Source organism: Musca autumnalis, unplaced genomic scaffold (assembly GCF_047663935.1).
Source record: "Musca autumnalis isolate F117 unplaced genomic scaffold, ASM4766393v1 scaffold_3, whole genome shotgun sequence".
NCBI classification, from domain to species: domain Eukaryota; kingdom Metazoa; phylum Arthropoda; class Insecta; order Diptera; family Muscidae; genus Musca; species Musca autumnalis.
The window spans coordinates 102,670,020-102,691,415 of NW_027411866.1; the positions used below are offsets into that span (position 1 = coordinate 102,670,020).

The 21,396-nt window shown below is 36.1% G+C and overlaps 1 protein-coding gene across 1 annotated transcript in view; it reads right to left on the bottom strand.

Moving 5' to 3' along the window:
- SPR (G protein-coupled sex peptide receptor) overlaps positions 1–21,396 on the bottom strand; it is a 313,996-nt gene that overhangs the window by 58,108 nt on the left and 234,492 nt on the right. Inside the window, exon 3 of the mRNA XM_073973337.1 lies at positions 15,706–16,927. Within this exon, the coding sequence (XP_073829438.1) occupies positions 15,706–16,381 (676 nt within the window). The 5' untranslated portion in view covers positions 16,382–16,927. The remainder of the gene's footprint in view (positions 1–15,705; positions 16,928–21,396) is intronic.

A 21,396-nucleotide genomic window follows, 5' to 3' on the forward strand; every position in this document is an offset into this window, starting at 1 on the left:
ACATTTTATGGAATAAAAACCAGAGAAAAACTTAAGAAAATGTAAAAAGTCAAGAGTCCTTGTGGGGTTCCACAAACACAAACAACAAGTTATTGCCATAGAAGTGGAAGTTAATATGAGATGTATGGGCTTATTGTAGAAGATTCTTCTGCTCTGTATATAGCAAATGTCATAGCATGTGTTTATGCCAATGGTGTTTATGGGGAGGAAGTATTATTCAGATATTAAAGAAAAGCTATGTCAAGAGGAAAGAAAATCATTCACTTGTCTTGTGAGGATTTAGTGATTGACCCTGAATACTGTTGCCTGTCATGGCTGTAAAACCCTCCAGTTACAAAGAAACTCAATAACTGGGTGCCGATGAAACAGATGGAGTGGAAAATTCCTACCTCTCATCCATCCCTTGCAAGAGAATAAAAACATCGTTTTCAATGAATATCGCAATAAGTCTCTATGATTTTGATTTGTTCTTTGATTTCATTTCACAGAAGTGGCAATAATAAGTCTGTTGAATGAATGAAGAGAATATTAATAAATTATATTTCATTTCATCATTCCCTTAACGTATCACAGATTTGCAAATTATTGGCAATACATATTTTAATATTACTTGGAGCAAAGAACAGAGACGTGGCAAGGATTTTCATATTTAGGCAAATCAAATTTGAACCTTAGCTAAGCAGTTGTAGATAGATTATTAAAATGTTATAGGCCATCAACTGAAATTCTTCTACGCCAATGACCAAGTGGGTTTCTATAAATGAACACAAAAACTAAGTCCCATTATTGTTATAATCTCCAATTGAGACATCAGTAACAGCTCAGAAGCATTCAGCCCTCTGTGGATTACACGCAAAAAGTATTCTTCTCCCACACACACACGTTGCTTTGTGTATTTGCCTGCTTTATGAATATTGAAATATTAAGTTGAAAGTTAATATTATTATTATTGCCATTCTGCTTTCAATCTTAGGGTTGGGGTTGAGAATTGTATATTTCTGGGGGAATTTCTTTTGAATGGCAATTATTTAAAATTCACTAAATGAAATAATTTAATATTAATGTTTCAGAGTTTTGAATGTGAACAATGTTTTTATTGAAAATGATAGAAGAAGAGACAGACACTTGTCGAAGCAACTGATCTAGCGGCGCACAGTTGTTCAAAAATCGATTCCTGGCCAAAACTCCAAATTTTTGTCATCATAGTCTGTTATAGTTCGATAGTTATCATATTGAAACTAAGGAAACCAAACTAGTAAGAACGGCGTTAAGTTCGGTCATGCCGAACTTGTTATGCCCTCCACCACAACTTGTATTGAAGTAAAATAGAACAATTAGTTCTATTTTACTTCAATATGAAGAAGACTATATATCAAGTTGAAGCAATTTCGGGAAAACAATGTGGCTAAACTTCAAAATACCGAAATTCGGAAGGTACCGTTCTATGGGGGCGACAACCAAAACGTCGATCTATACCGACGAATTTCAGGCGGAAAGTTTTTAGACTCAAAGGAGACTAAATACCAACATTCCGATATTTCAGTAAAATACTGTGGGAAAAAATTAAAAAAATACCGAAAATCAAGAGATACGTTTTTATGGGGGATATAGGAAGACGTGGACCTATACTGATAATTCTATTCTGAAATATATACATATATTTATAAGACTAAATAACAAATTTCAAACAAATAACAAATTTCAGTCATTTCGGTGGGATATTGACGTCACAACCTTCAGAATAACGAAAATCGTTCTATTGGGGATATATGGAAACATGGACCTATACCGACGAATTTCAGTCGGAAAGGTGTTTACCTCCAACCTAATTTAAATACCAAATTTTATCAATTTTTGTGGGTTTTTGTGTCTACATTTTCAAAATACCGAAAATCTGGAGGTCCCGTTCTATGGGGGCTATATAAAGGGGGAATTTTTAATGCCCTCAACGAAGACTAAGTACTAAATTTCAGCCAATTGGGTGTGAAAACCGGGGATACTGTTTTATGGGGGCTATATCAAAACGTGGACCGATATAGCCCATTTGCAATACCAAACATCCTAGGAGTAATATAAACTTCTATACCACATTACAAAGCTCTATCTTAAAAATTGCGAGCTGTATATTGATTTAAACAGACGGACGGACGGACAGACGGACTTGGTTATATTGACTTAGAATTTTAGCCTGATGAAGAATATATACAATTTGTTATAAACTGGATGACAAATTTAATTATGTCCTCCATATTATGGTGGAGGGTATAAAAATTAGGTCTAAATATTGGAAGGTGTGGGCGTGGCGTCGTGCTCTTAAAGACGAAATTTTTGCAAATTTCTGGAGAATGAAATAGCTATTTCTCGGAAACTATAACAGATATTGTGTTCATTGCTTTCTTAAGTAGGCAGGATTTTTAGTTATAATAAGCATTTACACGAAGTGAGCTATATGAATTTTAATCAGGTAAAAAATTTTAGTGAAATTTAGTAAAAGTTCCAGGGAACAGCACGAACCAAAGTTTCGCTTCTATAGTATGAAGACTGAGAATGTGCTCTTTCAGCCCATACCTTTTTACCGGCCCAGTTCCATCCGTTTAACATTTTTTAAATTTATGGAAATTATATGGGTAAAAATATGTCCTTTTTTTACTAACGAGGGTATATACACTTTCATACGGGCAAAATGTGCCTCATCGAAATAATAGTTTTAGACCCCAACTATGTATGGACGAAATCAGTTTCAGACAATTTGGAGTTGATTTAGCCATGTCCGTCCGTCTGGTTGGCTGCAGCGCACGATAACTCTCGAACGGATCAACCGATTCGGTCAAAATTTTGGCTTTCGTAATATTTTGTCCAAACTTCGTTTAAGTTCGAAGATGGATATATCGGTCCACTCCTTCCGATATCTCCCCCACAAAAGCTCGAAAAATTTGTGCGCACTATAACTCTTGATCCACACTTTGGTCCACACTTTGCGCATCTTGAATTTTCCGCAAGACTTAGATGAGGTTCCAATCGGTCCACTACTTCGGATACCTCCCGCACAAAATTTTGGAAAAGTTCAGTTGTAAAAATTTGAATTAACTGACCCCTCCCCCCTTTACGAAGGTACAAGTATTATCAAGGGCAAATCCATACTTCTTGGGAAAAAAGCCTGAGAGTTGCAAAAAAAACCCTATGACGCCGTGTGTAGTAGTTGGAGCTCATGTTAACTCTCGAACTGATCTGAGGATTCGGTCCAAAATTTGGCCTTCGTAATTTTTTATCCAAACTCAGTTTAAGTTCGAAGATAAGCCATATCGGTCCACTTCTTCTGGTACCTCCCCCACAAAAGTTCAAAAATGTTCTGAAAAATTGTGCGCACGATAACACTTGAAGGGATTGACTGATGTGGTCCATACTTTGCACATCCTAATATATCTACCAGATATAGATCAGGTTTGAATATGAAATATATTTGTCCACTCCTTCGGGTAGCTCCCACACAAAATTTCGGATAAGTTCACTTAAAGACCTGCTCTCCAATCTATTTGATTTTTTTTTTGAAGCAACTTGCATTCGCTGCCTCAATTACGTCGGTAAAATGTTTTCAGGGGCAAGTCCATTCTTTTTAAGAAAACAGCCCGAAATATTAAAAAAAAACTCCCCGCAAAAGCTCAATATTTGTGCCTATGTGCAGTTTAGGGTCTGTTCGAAGATCCGATTCTGTTCGTTGTGATCCTGTTTACAGCGATATTATATTTTCCGTGGACAAATCCATGCTTCCTGGCATACTGTTCCCAAAGTTATACGATGACCCACAAGTACCTCCTCCGCAACACTTTTAAACTTTAATCCTAACCACATTTTTGTCGGCGAGTTCAAATGTCCGAAAAGGGCCACAAAATTCGGAAAAGACTCTAAATGCATTCGATCTGTCCGTAGATGCAAGCCCCAATTCACATTGGCGGAGGGTATATCTCCGTCGGCAAAGCTGAGTGACACTTTTTTACTTGTTTCTATACCGTTTCCCATATTATACATAGGTTTTTTAAAGAAATTTACATTTTTTTAATGTATAAAACGCATTTTACATTTAATACTTTTTTTAACCTTGCATCATTTAAGTTGTCAATTCCATACAATATCTGTCAAATAAGTGACGTAAGCTCCCAAAACACCCGTTTTAAGTGCAAGTGTAAAATGCGTTTAAGATCTTACATTACTATTATAAAAACCCAAGGAGTATTTGAAAAACAAAAAACATATTTTTATACCCCCCACCGTTTGTAACGCATTGAATTGAATATTTGCGACCCCCTACTTATTCTTGGACATGGTAAATTTCTGAGTCGATCTATGTCTTTTCGTCAGTCTGTTGTAATCACTCTAGCGTCCACAAAAAATTGAGATAGGACTCTGAAATTTTGGAAAGATGCGTCTTTTGTTTGCAGGCAGGTCAAGTTCGAAGATGATATGAGGTTCTCACTGGTCAAGAAAGTTATCCTTCAAATATCGTCAATATAGGTCCATGTTTTAGTATACTCCCATATAACGGTACCTCCCGATTTTCGATATTTTGGGGATTTTAGCTACAATTTTTAACGGAATTAGCTGTAATTTGACATTTGAAGTTTTCTGTGGTCACGAAATTGTCAAGATATGTCTACACTTTTATATAGACCCTATATAAAGTAATTTTTTAGATTAGTTAAGATAATTTAGGCATTTGGGGTATCCGTGGTCTAGATTTTTATACCCTACACCACTATGTGGAAAGGGTATTATAAGTTTGTTTTGGTAAAAAATCATTTAATCATTTTCGTCGGAGACCCCCAATGTGGTATACCAATCTTCATATCTCGGCGAGATAAACCGATTTTGAGATGTGTGTCCGTCCGTCCGTGTCTGTCCATTATAAATATTGTATTCAAACTCCAGGCCGCAATTATGGACCACGAAATTTTGTATGGAGTTCGGTTTCATTTCAGAATAGATCGCTATTTTAATTGGTGATGATCGTGAAATATTTAGAAATGGGCCAAAAACATAATTTTTATCCGATTTTGTAGATGCTCTGTAGGTTGCAATAATAGGCAGATCGCCTCGGAATTTTAAGTAAGGTAAGAGTATATGACAAAGAAGAAGCTTGCAAATTGAGATGGCGATCAGAAAATATATAGAGGGTTAAATGGACCAAAACTTTTGTGTGAAAATTGTGAAAATTTTTAATATACAGCTTATATCTTTATTCCTGGAAGAGACATTCCGGGCAAGTAAGCTATACTTGGAAGAGGAACGCTTGACCTTTCTATTGATGTCAATTGTTTTGGTGTACATGATAAGATAACAGAGTTAGAGCCTAATATACCCTCAATAATGACGAAATTTTGCACGAGGAAAGTGTTTAGGTGGAGGAAGATGCTTACAATTTTGGATGATGATCTGATATTATTTAGCGGGTGAAATGGACATTAGTTTTGTATGAAAAATACAAAAAAATATTTTTGGTATATATTTTATTTTCTAGAGGGCATATACCGGCAAAGTAGACTACATATGAAAATAGAACTACTGATCTTCCCCCTGATGAAAATTGCAATAAAGTGTCTGCTACATAACGGGCCTACTGCTTAATATATAATGCGTTTTGTGTAGAGAACCACATTTTCCCATTCCCAGTTGTTGCATTATTGCAAATTACATGGTGCCCTTACGTTTTAATTGTCCAATTGGATTTTTATACATACATTGCAGCATGGGTCGCTTTGGCACCTTGTTGCAAAACGATTCCCCAGCCAGGCAAAATCAAATTTTCAACGGTTGCAAAATATCCTTCAATAAGGTTTGCGACATTTTCTGAGTATTTCAGTCATGTAAAACTACTCTACAAATGTTGTCTTAGGACACGCAGTTCGGACTCGGAGATAAACTATTGCATATCATAGAGCGTTGTCCCTTTTGGGATGTTTGTGAAACAATTGTTATGTTATTATTTAAGCCTGGTGTGATACGGTACCTGAATCCACAAATTTACCTCTTACAATAAGTTTATTTGTTTCATAAAGAAATTTTGATATGTGGAAAGCTAATTCACAGGGGTAAAGGTGTAGGGTATTACATGCTTGGCCCCGTCCGACTATTGCCTTGGCTTACTTGTTTTACCTAAAATTATGGACAGAAAAGGAAACTTATTATTTAATTTTAGTTAAGAATATTTTATGATGGAGGGTATAAAAAGTTCGACCCGGCAGAACTTAACGACTGGTTGCTTGTTTTTTTGTTAAAATTTTTGGATTTTGTGGTTTGTTTATTGGTGTTCTACGTTTTTTATAGATTGGAAATATGAAAATCTCAAAAATACTAATATTTTTTGCAAACTATGAAAAAGGAGCTCAAAATTTTAACTCTAGCCTTGAATTCTTCTGCAACTACTAGACAGAAGCTGGTGGTTTTTGAGGCATCGGAAAGCGGATTGTCTTATCTACACGCAGAAAAATTTATGTTACAAATATGTTTGGATCCAAACAAATATATGTTTGGGACCGGTTGCAAACAAATATATGTTTAGATCCAAACATAATATGTTTGGGTCCAAACAAGTATATGTTTGCAACATTTTGTAACATATCTCAATTTGATATTGTTACGGAATTAGATTTGACTAATCTCCGTGTAGACGTTGTTTTATTTCCCAGTACGATTTGTACCAAATAAAACAGGGTTCGTTTTAGATTACGTTTCTACAATGCTTTATTTACTTTATTACACTTATTCGTAACCGACTTTAATTATGGCAACACCTCGAATCTGTGCAGCGAACACACAGACACACATTCGCACTAAGCGAACAACCATACTCACATACATACATGGGGAAATACAATTGGACGACAAGCACAGTAATGACGTAACAACAACAAACAAGTGCAAAGAAATAAAGAGGTGACAAACTAAACAATAATTACATGACTATGGCAAAGCAAACAAAAGAACAATAACAAAAGGTAATGTAACGACTAGAATGATGAAGAGAGTTCTACATGGTAGTTGTTGTTGCTTAAATAAAGTAACTGCGTAATAAAAACTTTACGTTACAATTCAAATTTTTAAATTAACGGAAATTAAACTAAACTAACTTAAACCTATCAGTTACATTCGTAACATTGCCTCCCGCTTAAGCCTGTTCGTCCCGAATAGGCACAGTTCCCTCTCGGTGGTATGGGCATTGGTAACACTGCCTCCCGCTTAAGCCTGTTCCTCTTGACTAGATGCAGTTCTCGTTCTGTAGTGGTGGCAACTGATTTAGATGTACCCTCTACTGCGTCAGCTTTGGACTCTTGCTCTTCTGGACGACGTTGCTTTCTCTCCAGGAATCGCGATGCTATACCTTCTTTCTTCGTGGTCGCCTTCCTAAGTGCCACCTGGTCTTCCTCGGACTTGCCCTTCCTTGCTGAACGGCCGCTTTTCGATAGACCTTTCCTCGACGTACATCTTCTCTTTTTCCTCCTCGTCGCGAGATTTTTCCACTTTCCTACGGGCCAATTGTCAGCGGCTTCCACCTTCAGCGTACGGACATCTACAGCGATCTCGTCGGATTCTGCACTTTGGCGATGCTTGCTTTTCTCGTTGTAGCCCACACTTATCGGTATTTCCACATTGGACCATGTCATCACACGGTGCTTTATGTCCAGGTTGATATCGAAGGCAATCATGAAGTCTACACCAAGTATAACTTCGTCCACAATATCGGCCACTATAAAATCGAAATTTACCGATTTCCTACCCATACTTAGCCTTTGGTAGGCCTTTCCATGCACCGGGGTCTTCTCGCCTGTGGCCGTCCGCAATTTGACTCCATTTAACGGCAATACCTTCCCTTTTACCAAATCCGGTCTAATAATGGACTTTGTTGCACCGGTGTCCAATGTCAAGGTACGCAATACACCATTGACGAAGCCTTTAACCGTTAAGTTGTGATTCTTCTGCTGGACTATGGCTATAGAGATTGTGGGACCATCATTTTTATCCTCTGCCAGCAGCGTCTCGTGATTGACGGAATTCCCTTTATTTGATTCACCTGATGTCACCCTTTCCAGATTCTTGGCCACCGGCCTTGCTTGTCTCAATCTGCATTCTCGGGGCAAGTGTCCAGTTTTCCGACAGTTGTAGCAAGTCTTTCTCGTTTTACCAGCCCCTCGTTTCACACGCATTAGTGCATCCTTTAGCGGATCGACAACGGTCTGGGAATTGTTGTCCTCAACTTGCAGCCTCCGCACGTTGTAAGCTTTAGGTTTCACCAGCATCTTCGCGGTTTCTTGCGCCAGGGCAAATGACACGGTTTCTGCAAATGTTCCTATCGGTGCCGCATACGTCGCAAATTTTATCTCTGGATCGCGAATACCACTTGCAAATGTCTCAATCTTTATGCGGTCCACCAATGGATGTGTCTCTCCTGGATATGCCAACTGCGCCAACCGCTCTATATCAGCCGCAAAGTCTTGTAAGGGCTCATTTGGCTTCTGAACTCTTCCCCTAAGTTCCATTCGGTAGATCTCTTGCTTGTGTTCACTACCGTATCTACGTTCAAGAGCAGCCATTATATCTCCATAGTTGTTTCTAGAAGCGGCGGGAATAGTCTGTATTACCTCAGCAGCACCGCCCTGCAATGCCATTAGTAGTGATACAGCCTTGTCGTTGTCGTTCCAAGAATCTCTAGCAGCCACGGTCTCGAACTGTAATTTGAACACATTGAAAGAGGTTGAGCCGTCGAACACAGGAGGCTTGATTTTTAACGTGTTATGAATAGCTCTCACTGGGCCACCTTTGATTTCCAGTTCCGACATTTTCTTTTCTATGCCCAGAATCTTCTCATCTTGAGCTAGAAATTTCTCGTCAACAGACAAAATCTTTTTATCCAACTCTTTAATTTGTACCTCCATGTTTTCTACTCTCTTTTCAATCACCATCGTGATGTTTTCGAGTTTCTCGTTAATTGTTCTAGAATTTACCTCTAGTTTCTCTTCCATGCCCTTAGAGATTTTTCTAGAGTTCTCTTCTAATTTTTCCTCTAATTTTCTGGAATTTTCTTCGGTCTTTCTGGATATCTCTTCCAACATTTTACTGGAATTTTCTTCCATCATTCTACAATTTTCTGCCTTCATTTCCATCATAAGTCTGGAAGTTTCTTCGCTCTTTCTGGAATTTTCTTCCATTTTAGCATCTAATTTCTCCATCATTTTACTGTTGTCAGATTTCATTTCCAGCATCATCATAGCCAGCATTGATTTCAAATCGTCACCCCTGGCAGCTACCGACGAAACTTCCTCAACGCTGGATTCGCCCTTTGCCGATAACTCGACTTCCTCCTTACCGTCGAACTCATATTCATCGATGTTCATTCCACGGCGCTCGAACTCTTCCAACAAGCGTTTTTGTAGTTCGGCCTTGTTGCCAGTAGAACACAACTCCCACTTACTTAGCTCCTTCTTCAAGTCTTCCACTCGTAGATCCTTAAACTTCATTGTAGGATGATCGTAATCTCACTGCTGACACCAATTGTTACGGAATTAGATTTGACTAATCTCCGTGTAGACGTTGTTTTATTTCCCAGTACGATTTGTACCAAATAAAACAGGGTTCGTTTTAGATTACGTTTCTACAATGCTTTATTTACTTTATTACACTTATTCGTAACCGACTTTAATTACTAAGCACGCAGCTTGTCTCTAGTTAGCACGCAGCTATTCTTTTACCGATCTGTTCAGTTCAACGCTCAAAACACAACTACTCCTCCATTGCCATTTCCCCGGTAATTTATATCCCAAAGTCTCCCTGTTCGAGAAATATCTAGAGCATATGGCAACACCTCGAATCTGTGCAGCGAACACACAGACACACATTCGCACTAAGCGAACAACCATACTCACATACATACATGGGGAAATACAATTGGACGACAAGCACAGTAATGACGTAACAACAACAAACAAGTGCAAAGAAATAAAGAGGTGACAAACTAAACAATAATTACATGACTATGGCAAAGCAAACAAAAGAACAATAACAAAAGGTAATGTTACGACTAGAATGATGAAGAGAGTTCTACATGGTAGTTGTTGTTGCTTAAATAAAGTAACTGCGTAATAAAAACTTTACGTTACAATTCAAATTTTTAAATTAACGGAAATTAAACTAAACTAACTTAAACCTATCAGTTACATTCGTAACAATATGTTTGGGTAAAACATATTTTTGATGTTAGAACATTTTTTTCATGGGTGGAGAGAGGATGTTTGTCAACGAGAGTAATAACAGTGCTCTCGCGGCTGTGGAATGCTGTTTTATAATGAAGAGTTGTGTGTATTGTATAATAGAAGACGTAGAAGCGAAGAAATGGGCTTTGGTGGCATGTAAGCGTTAAACTCGTGTGTTTCTTGTTTTGTTGTTGTTAACCAACAAGAAAAAAAAAAGAAGAAATGATATGAATTATATATTTTTTTTCTTTCTTCAGTGTTTTAGGTGCCTTTGTAGAGTCAAGACGGTAAAGTGAGTTAATAAATCAGTGCTTTGTGTTTTCTTAAAGAAATTGTGCTTTTTAGTAAATCAAATGCCCAATACATTTTATAATTGAATCGGAAAGTTGAATGGAATTATTTTATTGGACAAGGAAGAAATCGCATTTAATATTGGTAATTAAATGCATACTTATGCATATTTGAAATATGGCATATCCATATTTATTTATTACATTACATAATCATTTGATTCTAGATGCCGATTCCCCGCTGATGATTTCAACTATGAGGACAATTTGTTTTATTTCACAACTAAGGAGAAGCGTTCAACTACGTTTCTATATATTTTTCCTTTTTAAAAGTGTGACTATTTAAAAATTATTTCAATCAGTTTTTCTTTTATTAAAGTGTGTTATGTATTTCTTTGGAATTTTGTATGTACCTTTGTGTTTGTTGTTCTTTTGCCTTTTAATAAAAAACCACAACATTTGTGTGTATAGTATAGAGATAGCCAGTGAGTTCTTACTGAGAGCAAGTGAGCACACATTTCAAAGTGTTTTACATTGAATTTTACGCTTCCTTGCTCTCAGTAAGCGCCCACTGGTGCATGTGTTTGTTCTTTTTTTGTGCCTTTTGGGTTTGTATTATTTTGCACCCAAACATATAAAATGTTTGCACCCAAACATATCTTTGTTTGCAGACCCAAACATATATTATGTTTGGGACTGTTGCAAACATATATATGTTTGCTGCAAAATATGTTTGGGACATATGTTAGAGAGGCCGTTTTTTTGCGTGTGAAAACTTGGATCTATAGCTAAAAATTTTAGGTGGAAAGTTTTATACCCCCGATGAAGACTAATGCCAAATGTCAAACCCCAATTAGGTGTTGTATTGAGGCCACAATCTTGAAAATATCTAAAATCGGGAGGTACCATTTTATGGGGCTATATGAAGGCGTGGATCTGTATGTATAATTATCATCTGGAATATTATATATTCCCATCGCAGACTAAATACCAAATTTCATCCAATGACGCTAAAATCTTCAAAATACCGAAAATCGGGAGGACCGCTCTATAGAGGTTTTATGAAGACGTAGACCTATAATGACAAATTTCTGGTGGAAAGTTGCGACCAACGAAGACGAAATACCATATTTCAGCCATTTTGGTGCGATATTGAGGCCAGAACCTTCAAAGTACCGAAAATGTGGAGGTATACCCCAGTTTCAATACCAAACATCGTAGGAAATTAGAAACTTCTAAACCGAATTATAAAGCTCTATAAAAGTCTGGGAGAGTGCTAACGGTTCAGGAAAAAACAAATCGTTGATTCATTCGAAGAGAAAGCTCACCAAACACACCCAATCTCAGCATACTGTGCGGGATCACGTTATTCTAAATCACCAAATATCGAATACTTCTTCGTTCAGCATTTGATTAACAATAATGTTCAATTGATAGCAGCCTTCAAATTGATAAAGATTGGATTTAGAAAAATTAAACAATATCTAATATTTTTAAATACATATTTTTCAAGACGTTTACAGCTTTTTTATAATAATATCTAGCTGATTATGCTGAAATATGTGTTTTGAGTGTATATATAGATAGTTGTGCCCAGTCGAAATTAATTAATTTTTTTTTTTTTAACTAGGACTGCTAAATATGTTCAATGTACAGTACATTAATCTGATACCTAAGTCTTTTTGTATTTTATTTATTATTAAATAAATTCACATTTAAGTGAAAAACTTTTACAAATGCTCACAATAGTAGCTAATGTCGTTATTATTAAATTTTCAATCATACCGATGACAAAAACTTCTTTAAATTTTAACGAATATTTAAAGAGAAAGCAAAGAATAAAAACGCTAAACAATTCTCCGAATAAAACGAGAAAAGACACAAGAAGAAATCATTTGAAAAGATATAAAATTATCTTAAATTGCTGTAGTTTGCAGCACACACCCACTTCTGTATTATATTTTCCATAACAAAAAACGTTAAGAAAACAATATTAAGGGAGCATTTAAATGTTTCAACAAAGAGAGAAAAAGAACAATGCTAATGATAACAGAGATGGTAATTTCAAATATTTTCAGTATCGCTGTTCACAACTTTTGTGTTGTTTCTATACTTTTTGTGTTAATGTCCACTTTTGTAACAATTGATAGAGTCATCAACAGTGGTAGAATTTGATGATTTGATGAAGTTCTTTTGTTGTAGTTCAATTTAATTATTTTATCATGTCGCGGCCCAACAAAAACTCATAAAAACAACATTTTGACAATGTTTAATGCTAAATTACAATAAAAGTTTTTCGCTTTTTTTAGAAATTAATAAAAAAGGAATATATTTGTTAAAAGCTTTGAGCCCCTCTGTAATTAACATATAATTTCAATTGATGCCTGGGGTGTTATCGAAAGGGTTTTAATGTCGTTAAAAGATTCTTTTTTACTTATGTAAAATAATAATAATATAAATTAAAATGACTTCAGGCATTACATATCATCAGTGTTCAATGAAATATCAACCTGTAATATTCGCGAATTGGGTGATGTAGGGGATGAAAAATACTACGGAACGGTCCTGACCAGCGTTAACATGGTTCAGTCCAGGACTTATTTTGTTCGTTGTTTCATTTCATACCATAAAACAAGTAGGCGTTAAGTTTGACGACCGAAATTGTTATACCCTCAACTACGATTTGTATTGAAGTGAAATGGAACAATTAGTTTCACGTAACCCACGTCAAGGCTAATTCCTAAGAGAAGTGGAATATGTTACCATATTCTTTTATTTAAACATGGTCTACTACCAATGAGACATTCAAAATTCGAAATACTACGATACAGTCATTTCAGTAGAAAATATCCCAAAAAATACAAATACAAAAATACAAAATACCACATTTTAGTCATTGTGGTGGGATATTGAATCCACAAACACCGAAAATCGGCGGTACCGTTCTATGGGGGCTATATGAAGGCGTAAATCTGTGCCGACACATTTCTGGGGAAAGTTTTATACGACCAATGAAGACTAAGTACAAAATTTCAGCCATTTTGGTGGAATATTGAGGCCACAAACTTTAAAATGCCGCAAATCGGGAGGTACCGTTCTTTGGGGGCTATATGAAGAAGTGGACCTATACCGACAAACTTCAGGTGGAAGACTAAATACCAAATTTCAGTCATTTCGGAGGGATAATGAGGCTACAACTTTCAAAATACCAAAAATGGGGGCTATATAAAACCGTGGACCTGTACTAACAAATTTTGGGGAAAAGTGCTGTAGCTCCAAAGAAGACTAAATACTACGTTTCATTCATTTTAGCTTGACAATGACGCTTAAACCTTGCAAATAGGGATGGAGCTATATGAAGACATGGACCTAAACCGACACATTTCTGGTGAAAGGTTTTATACCCCCAACGAAGACTAAATTACAAATGTCAGCCATTAAAGTTGGATATTGAGGCCACAACCTTTATACCTATACCGACAAATTTCCGGTGTAAAGTTTAAAACTAAATGTTAAATTTCAGCCATTTCGGTTGGATAAACTTCAAAAACCCAAAAATTGTGAGGTACCCTTCTATGGCGGCTATATGAAAACGTTGATCTTTTCTGATAATTCTCTTCTGGAATATTTGATATTGACACCGAAACCTTCAAAATACCAAAGCCGAGAGGTACTCTATGGGAGCTACATCAAAACGTGGACCGATGTAGTCCAATACCAAACATTCTAGGAGTAATGGAAACTTCTGTGGCAAGCTCTATACTTAATATTGCGAGCTGTATCTCGGTTTAAAGCGACAGAGGGACGGACAAACAGACGGACTTGTTTATATCGACTTAGAATTTTATGCTGAACAATAATATACATATGGGGATTTCTGAGTGAAATCGGACACTTTTTCGAAAAGAGGTTTTAGATTTCCTTTATTTTTTGTGTGGTGATACTGCTTATCAGAAAAACATTTAAGTATATTTTTAGATTTTTTTTTTTTTTTTGACTTAAGGTTCCAGAGATATCGCGCCTTGAAAAAGAAATATTTCTTCCAAATAGAATTTTTTTGTATTTTTTACTTTTTTTCTCAGATATTTAATTAAAAATAGAAAAAAAATTGCACAGAGGGCTTGGATGAAATTTTCGCGATTTAATATTTAAATTGATTTTATCAATGAATTTACTCTTCGATTTTCTTGAAATTTTTTGTATTAAACTACGATTAATTACAAAAATTTTTAATTCTATTTGGTAGTGGGATTCGAATAATTACCATTTTTTCTATTTTGTTTAATATTTGTCAATAAAGTTTTTCTCTATATACCACTGCGCAAAATATGTTACTTTACCAAACTAATTTATTAACATTTGTTTTTAGGAATTTATTTTATACATATTAAAAACTTCTTAATTTTGCGATTTTAAGAATGATTTAGCAATTAGTGTACCTGCATTAGTGGGTATAATGTGAGAATTTTTGGTGGAGAAGTTTCGTGACCCTTAGGAACATCAAAAGTCAAATTACAGCTAGTTCGTTTAAAACTAATAGCAAAATACCGGAAATCGGTAATTCGGTTTATAGTGTCGCAAAGGAGTATTTCAATGCGTTCCAAACGGAAAAAACTAACTTAATATACCATACTATGGTATACCCCCCATATAAATGTATCGTCCGGTTTTTGTTGTTTTGACGATTTTAGCAAAATTTTGCAAGCGATTTCTCTGTAATTTTGCATTTTGAGTTCTGAATGAACAAAATCTCTCCTTGCAAAAAAAGTTGAACATGCACAGTTCCATGTTTAGGTGTAGCCATTTTATCTTTAATTTAGGACTCATATCAATAGATATCGTTACGTTTTCTTTCCCACATTTTACGTCTTCATGTATGCGAATATCACTGAAGATAATGTGAAATACTTTGCCGAATTAACTGTTTGTTATACATATACATAGGTGTTATGCAGCTAACAGCAATGCAATCAAATGTTACCCTCTTAACGATAATCAAATAATGAACTAATATAGTTGACAATGTCCAGAATCACAAATATTTAAGAAACAACCACAAAGTCATTCCTGCATTTCACAAAAACCTCAAACTAATCCATCAGAATCGCATATAAAATTGTTTTATCCATTTCCCTCGTTTTCCATTACATCTATCTGCTTCTTCTTTATTAACTTACCCATTAACACAAAATTGGTTGGCGTTGACATATTCTTTTTACTTAATATCAGGACAATGAATGAGTTAGACAATACGGTGACTATTAACAGGAACGGCATGCAATAACCATACAAAGGTACCACATACTCCACAGGTGTATCACAGGTGAGATTCCAATAGCTAAGATTTGAGAGGGGATCTCTGTCTTGACAATGGAAGGGATAATCTGTACCATTGTAATTGTGATAGAAATATGTTGAATTGTCTGTGTCGTAGCCAAAGCCAGGATCGAAACCGTCGGGACTGAATTCATCTCCCATGCCAAAACCAATACTACCCAGAGAAGAAGAACTTCCGCCACCACCATCACTGCCCCAATATATATGACCTGTTGGATGTGGTTGGGAAAGGTTATGGTGGCTGGTGGCAATGGTAGGTAGGATGCTGCTACTGTTGGCAATGATGATGTTTTCACTACTACTATTTCTGCTTGTTATGCTGTTGTTGTTGGCTGAGTGGCTTGTGTTCGTGACTGGCATGTTGACTATGTTATTATAAGGGATCGGAGGATTACTATTGTCCATAATTGAGGGTGCCATGACAGCAGCAACTGTCTCTGTAACAACTGTGACCAGTGTCTGGTGTAGATTATTCATAATCCTGTGTTGTATAGCCGTGTCGTGGTGTAGCACCATTCCCAACTCATTTGATTAATCCAAAAGTTGGCAATTAGTATTGTTGTGCTGGAGCGGTGCAAATGGATCTGCTTGTATGCAAAGCAGATGCCAAGTATAGGATAGACGATTTGTTTGTTTCAATTACTATCCTACAATTCTGTTGATGCGTTAAATCACTGGCCTAGGAGGGTTCGAAATCTCATCCCTGCCTGCCCACCTTATCCACACTGCTGCTAGCTTTTCCAATTACGTTGTTCTTTAAAATTGGTTTCGCCTTAGTTTTAATTGTTGATTTCATTAGAATTAATTACATTGACTCCCTGATGCGTTGCTGGTGTTGTTTTTGTTGTAGTGGTTGTTGGTGTTGTTTAGTCCAAAAATGTTTGTTATTCACTTTTATTGTTCTGCATAGTGAATTGAATTGTGCTCGGAGCATGCTAGCAGAGATGCTTTGTACTGGAGTTTTCTCCAAATATTTTCATGAGCGTTCCTATTTGCTTTCTTTGTTCTCGCACTTGTTTGTTTTTCTTACGGATTTGTTGTCTGGTAGTTCATATTGTGACCCTGCAAAAAAGAAAAACAAATATTACAATAGCTTATTAAAACAAATGTTACAACAAATGAAAATTGTACGGAAAATGTTATTGAATTAATGGAAATAATGGAAGTAAGTGAAGGAGTTAACCGGCATAGTCAACTTTGAAAGTGGATCTAATTTTGGAAGCCACTTCTACGATCACCATAAAATATTTTAGAGCTCTTAAAAGCATTGACTTTTCCGCGAAAAAACTTTATTGTTGCAATAGGAATCACAAGGACTACCTTCGACGAACATTTTAAAACAACCTCGAAATTGCACTTAAGGCAAAATGCATATCTTTTGTGAGGGTAATACTGGAAGATACAATCCAAATTACAACTGGATGTAAGTTTGAGCGAAACATTACGATGTGTTAGGGTTGCATCTACATAAGTCACTCCTATCAGTAAATACCAAATTTTAGCCATTTCGGTGAAATATTGAGGCCGCAACCTTCAAAATACCGTAAATCGGGAGGTATCCTTCTATGGGGGCTATATGAAGGCGTGGACATCAACCGACGAATTTCACACAGAAAGTTTTATACCCCAAATGAAGACTAAAAACCAAATTTCAGCCATTCCGGTGGAACAATGAGGAACAAACTTCAAAAGAAAGTTTTATACCCCATATGAAGACTAAATACCAAATTTCAGCCTATTCAGTGGAACAATGAGGCCACAACCTTCAAAATGCCGGAAATCGGGAGGTATCGTTCTATGGGGGCTATATGGAGGCGTGGGCCTCTACCGACAAATTTCATATAGAACGTTTTATACCCCAAATGAAGACTAAAAACCAAATTTCAGCCATTTCGGTGGAACAATGAGGCCACAAGCTTCAAAATACCCTAAATCGGTAGTTACTGTTATATGGGGGCTTTATGAAGGCGTTAACCTATATCTTTCATATGGAAAGTGTTGTCCTGTAAGTGAAGACTAATTACCAAATTTCAGCCATTTCGGTGGTATGAGGCCACAACCTTCAAAATACCGGAAATGGGGAGGTATCGTTCTATGGGGGCTATATGAAGGCATGGACCTATACCGAGAAATTTCATATGGAAAGTTTTATACTCCAAATGAAGACTGAATACCAAATTTCAGCCATTTCGGTGGAGTATTGAGGCCACAACCTTCAAAATGCCGGAAATCGGGAGATATCGTTCTATGGGGGCTATATGAAGGCGTGGACCTCTACCGACAAATTTCATATAGAACGTTTTATACCCCATATGAAGACTAAATACCAAATTTTAGCCATTTCAGTGGAACAATGGGGCCACAAGCTTCAAAATACCGCAAATCGGGAGGTACCGTTCTATGGGGGCTATATGAAGGCGTGGACCTCTAGCCATATATTTCATATAGAAGGTGTTATACCCCACATGAAGACTTAATACCAATTTTAGCCATTTCGGTGGAACAATGAGGCCACACGCTTCAAAATACCGGAAATGGGGTGGTACCGTTCTATGGGGGCTATATGAAAGCGTGCTCCTATGCCGATAAATTTCATATGGGAAATTTCATACTCCAAATAAAACTCAAATTTTAGCCATTTCGGTGGAATATTGAGGCCACAACCATCAAAATACCGGAAATAGGGAGCTATATGACGGCGTGGGCCTATGCCGACAAATTTCATATTGAAACGTTTATACCCCAAATGAAGACTAAATACCAAATTTCAGCCATTTCGGAGGAATATTGATATAGCCCATTTTCAATACCAAACATGCTAGGAGTAATAGAAACTTCTGTACCAAATTACAAAGCTTTATCCTAAAAATTGCTAGCTGTATCTTGATTTCAACAGACGGACAGACAGACAGTCATGGTTATATCGACTTAGAATTTTACCCTGGTCGAGAATATGTATACTTTATAGGGTCTCCGATGAATATTTTGATGTGTTACAAACGGATTAACAAATTTAATTATACCCTCCATATTATGGTGGAGGGTATAATAAACAGACGCGGATAATTCAGCCTTTAATCTTTGGTTTATGGGTGCGGATTTTTGGTGATCCATGAACGTTAAATTTTATGAGTAAAGGCGTTTGTTTCTTTAGTAGCCCATCTTACTAAAAAAACCCTCAGTACAATAAAATGAAAAGACAGGAGTACTTCCCTAATGTTGACCTTTCCCGCAAACGGTTTTAATCTGTCCCCGAAATCTCTGGACTCTTTTTTACTTGTACATATGTAAATTGAGTTAGAGTGTGCTATTTTCGTTTAATTTTACAACTTGTAAACATTAACATTTTTTTTTAATTTATTGCCATACAAATTTCCTATTTCCGCCTTCTAAAACGTTAAATACTGCTGTAAGAACATAATCCAATATATAATAGAAAATATATCCGTTGGCAGGTCATTAACATCTCCTCTTTATGTTTAATTAAATATAATTACATACACCCACATTAGTACGGCTTAACATATCTGCAATGCCTACTCAATGTTGTTTATTGACAATTTAATAGCGTGTTCTGACTTTTGTTTTCGACCATTTGACCCTGCTGCCATGGGCTCATTATAATTCTATTTGATCCTTGTATTATGCCCAGAAATGATTATCCATTGGTGCTTCAGGGTTGTTATTTGCATCCTAAATGAATTCCATTTCCGTTTGCTATGTTATCAGGTTACGATGATGCTTTAATACCCATTTGAGTACCAGTGGTTATCATAGCTTAGCTGTAATTCAATACAATGAAGCAATCAACATTCAACTAATTGTCCTGGTTTAGTTATGGGTTTCGGTGTTTTGTAATGGTAGTTAGTTCATTGCTTGCTTCGGCCAGATGACATCATTTAACCGTATCATTTGTATTCTTAGTTATGTTTATTTGGTTTTGTCTTTCGTAAATTGCTATTGAAAGGGATTTGTTTATTTACTTTGATTTGTGGGGCAAAAAAAAAAATTAGTTTGAAGTAATGCAAAGGAAAATAGATACCACAACTTCTTAAAATAAATATGATTGATTGTGATGATTTTCCTGTATAGATTATAATACCATTTTTGGCATGAAACAGTTTAGTTTTACAGAAACATTTTAGTCCAGTCAAAATAGACATTGAAATAGCAAAAATTCAAACAAAGCTGAATTTTGGTGGAGAGCTAGGATTTGCCATTAGAAGCTTTTTTCCTAATAGTCCCCATCAATACCACGTATGCAAAGGTCAAAATTTATAAATTTTTAAGGTTTTCGGATTTTTTCTTGAAAACGGTAGATCTAATCAAAAAGTGACTTAAACAAATGTTGTAGACGGAAAAATTCTCTATAAATTTGTTCTAAAATTTTCACATCACCTATAAGAGAAAAACGCACATATTCAGGTAAAACGGAAAAAATAACCGGGGTAACCGGGACTGTCCCCCCAAAAGATATATGTTTCGTTGAAGAACGACATTATACATATATTTAGAAAATCCAACAAGACCGGAGCGTGTTTAGTAAAGTTATTCCATGTAAGTGTCACTTTTTGAAAATGTAGCCTGTTTAATCCACATGTGTAATCGAACGACACCAACGAAAACTCTCCGATTTTTTTTAAATTTTGTGAAAAAGTGGGGCTTGTTGTTTCTAAGCAAAATCGTGAAAACCGAAAAAAAACCTTAAAAATGTGAACTTTGTTTTTTTTTTTATTTTTCTCATATATGAACATGTAGTTTCAGAATCCGTAAAAACTTCCCAGGTGCGAGCTCCTTCCATTTAAAGTTGGTTCAGACGGACCGTGGAAACTGATGTTTTTATTTATTTATATTTATGGAAATGCCGTTGACGTCACTAATTGTATCAATTTTTATATTTCAGCGTCCACGGTTGGTCGTAGACACCGACCAATTTTTCCAAAGGTGGCGGTTACGGTAAGTTCTGATCAACATAAGATGTCGATGTCATCTGAGTACGCCAGTAACATTATTTCTTTATTGCATATGGTGTAATTTTTGTCATTCCTTGTGTACACATTTGCATCTCGAATGACTTTTTCCGCGATAGACTGAAACCCCGTTTGGTATTGAAACTCTCGTAGAGGTCCTTGCCTATTTTAACTGCTGATCTAGTGTCAGTTAATTTTGTTCTGCATAATTTTATTCATTTGCCAGGAATACTAAAGTCAAAACACGCTCCAATTAATATTGTGAACATAGATCCACATTTTCGAATAGCCCCAATATAACGGTACCTCCCGATTTCCGGTGTTTTCACGTTTTTAGATACGTATTCAGACAGAATTAGCTAATATTTGGCATGTAAGTGGTCAAAAACCTCCCCACCAAAAATTGTATTGTAGGCCCTCAGTGTGACTTTTTCCAATTTTACTCTGGCATTAAAAGAGATATCGAAGTAAAACTTGGTGCATATAGTCCCAATACATAAGATGCCCGCTCATTTTGGTTGTATGAGAAATAAAATATCTAATATTTGCTAGATTTGTGTT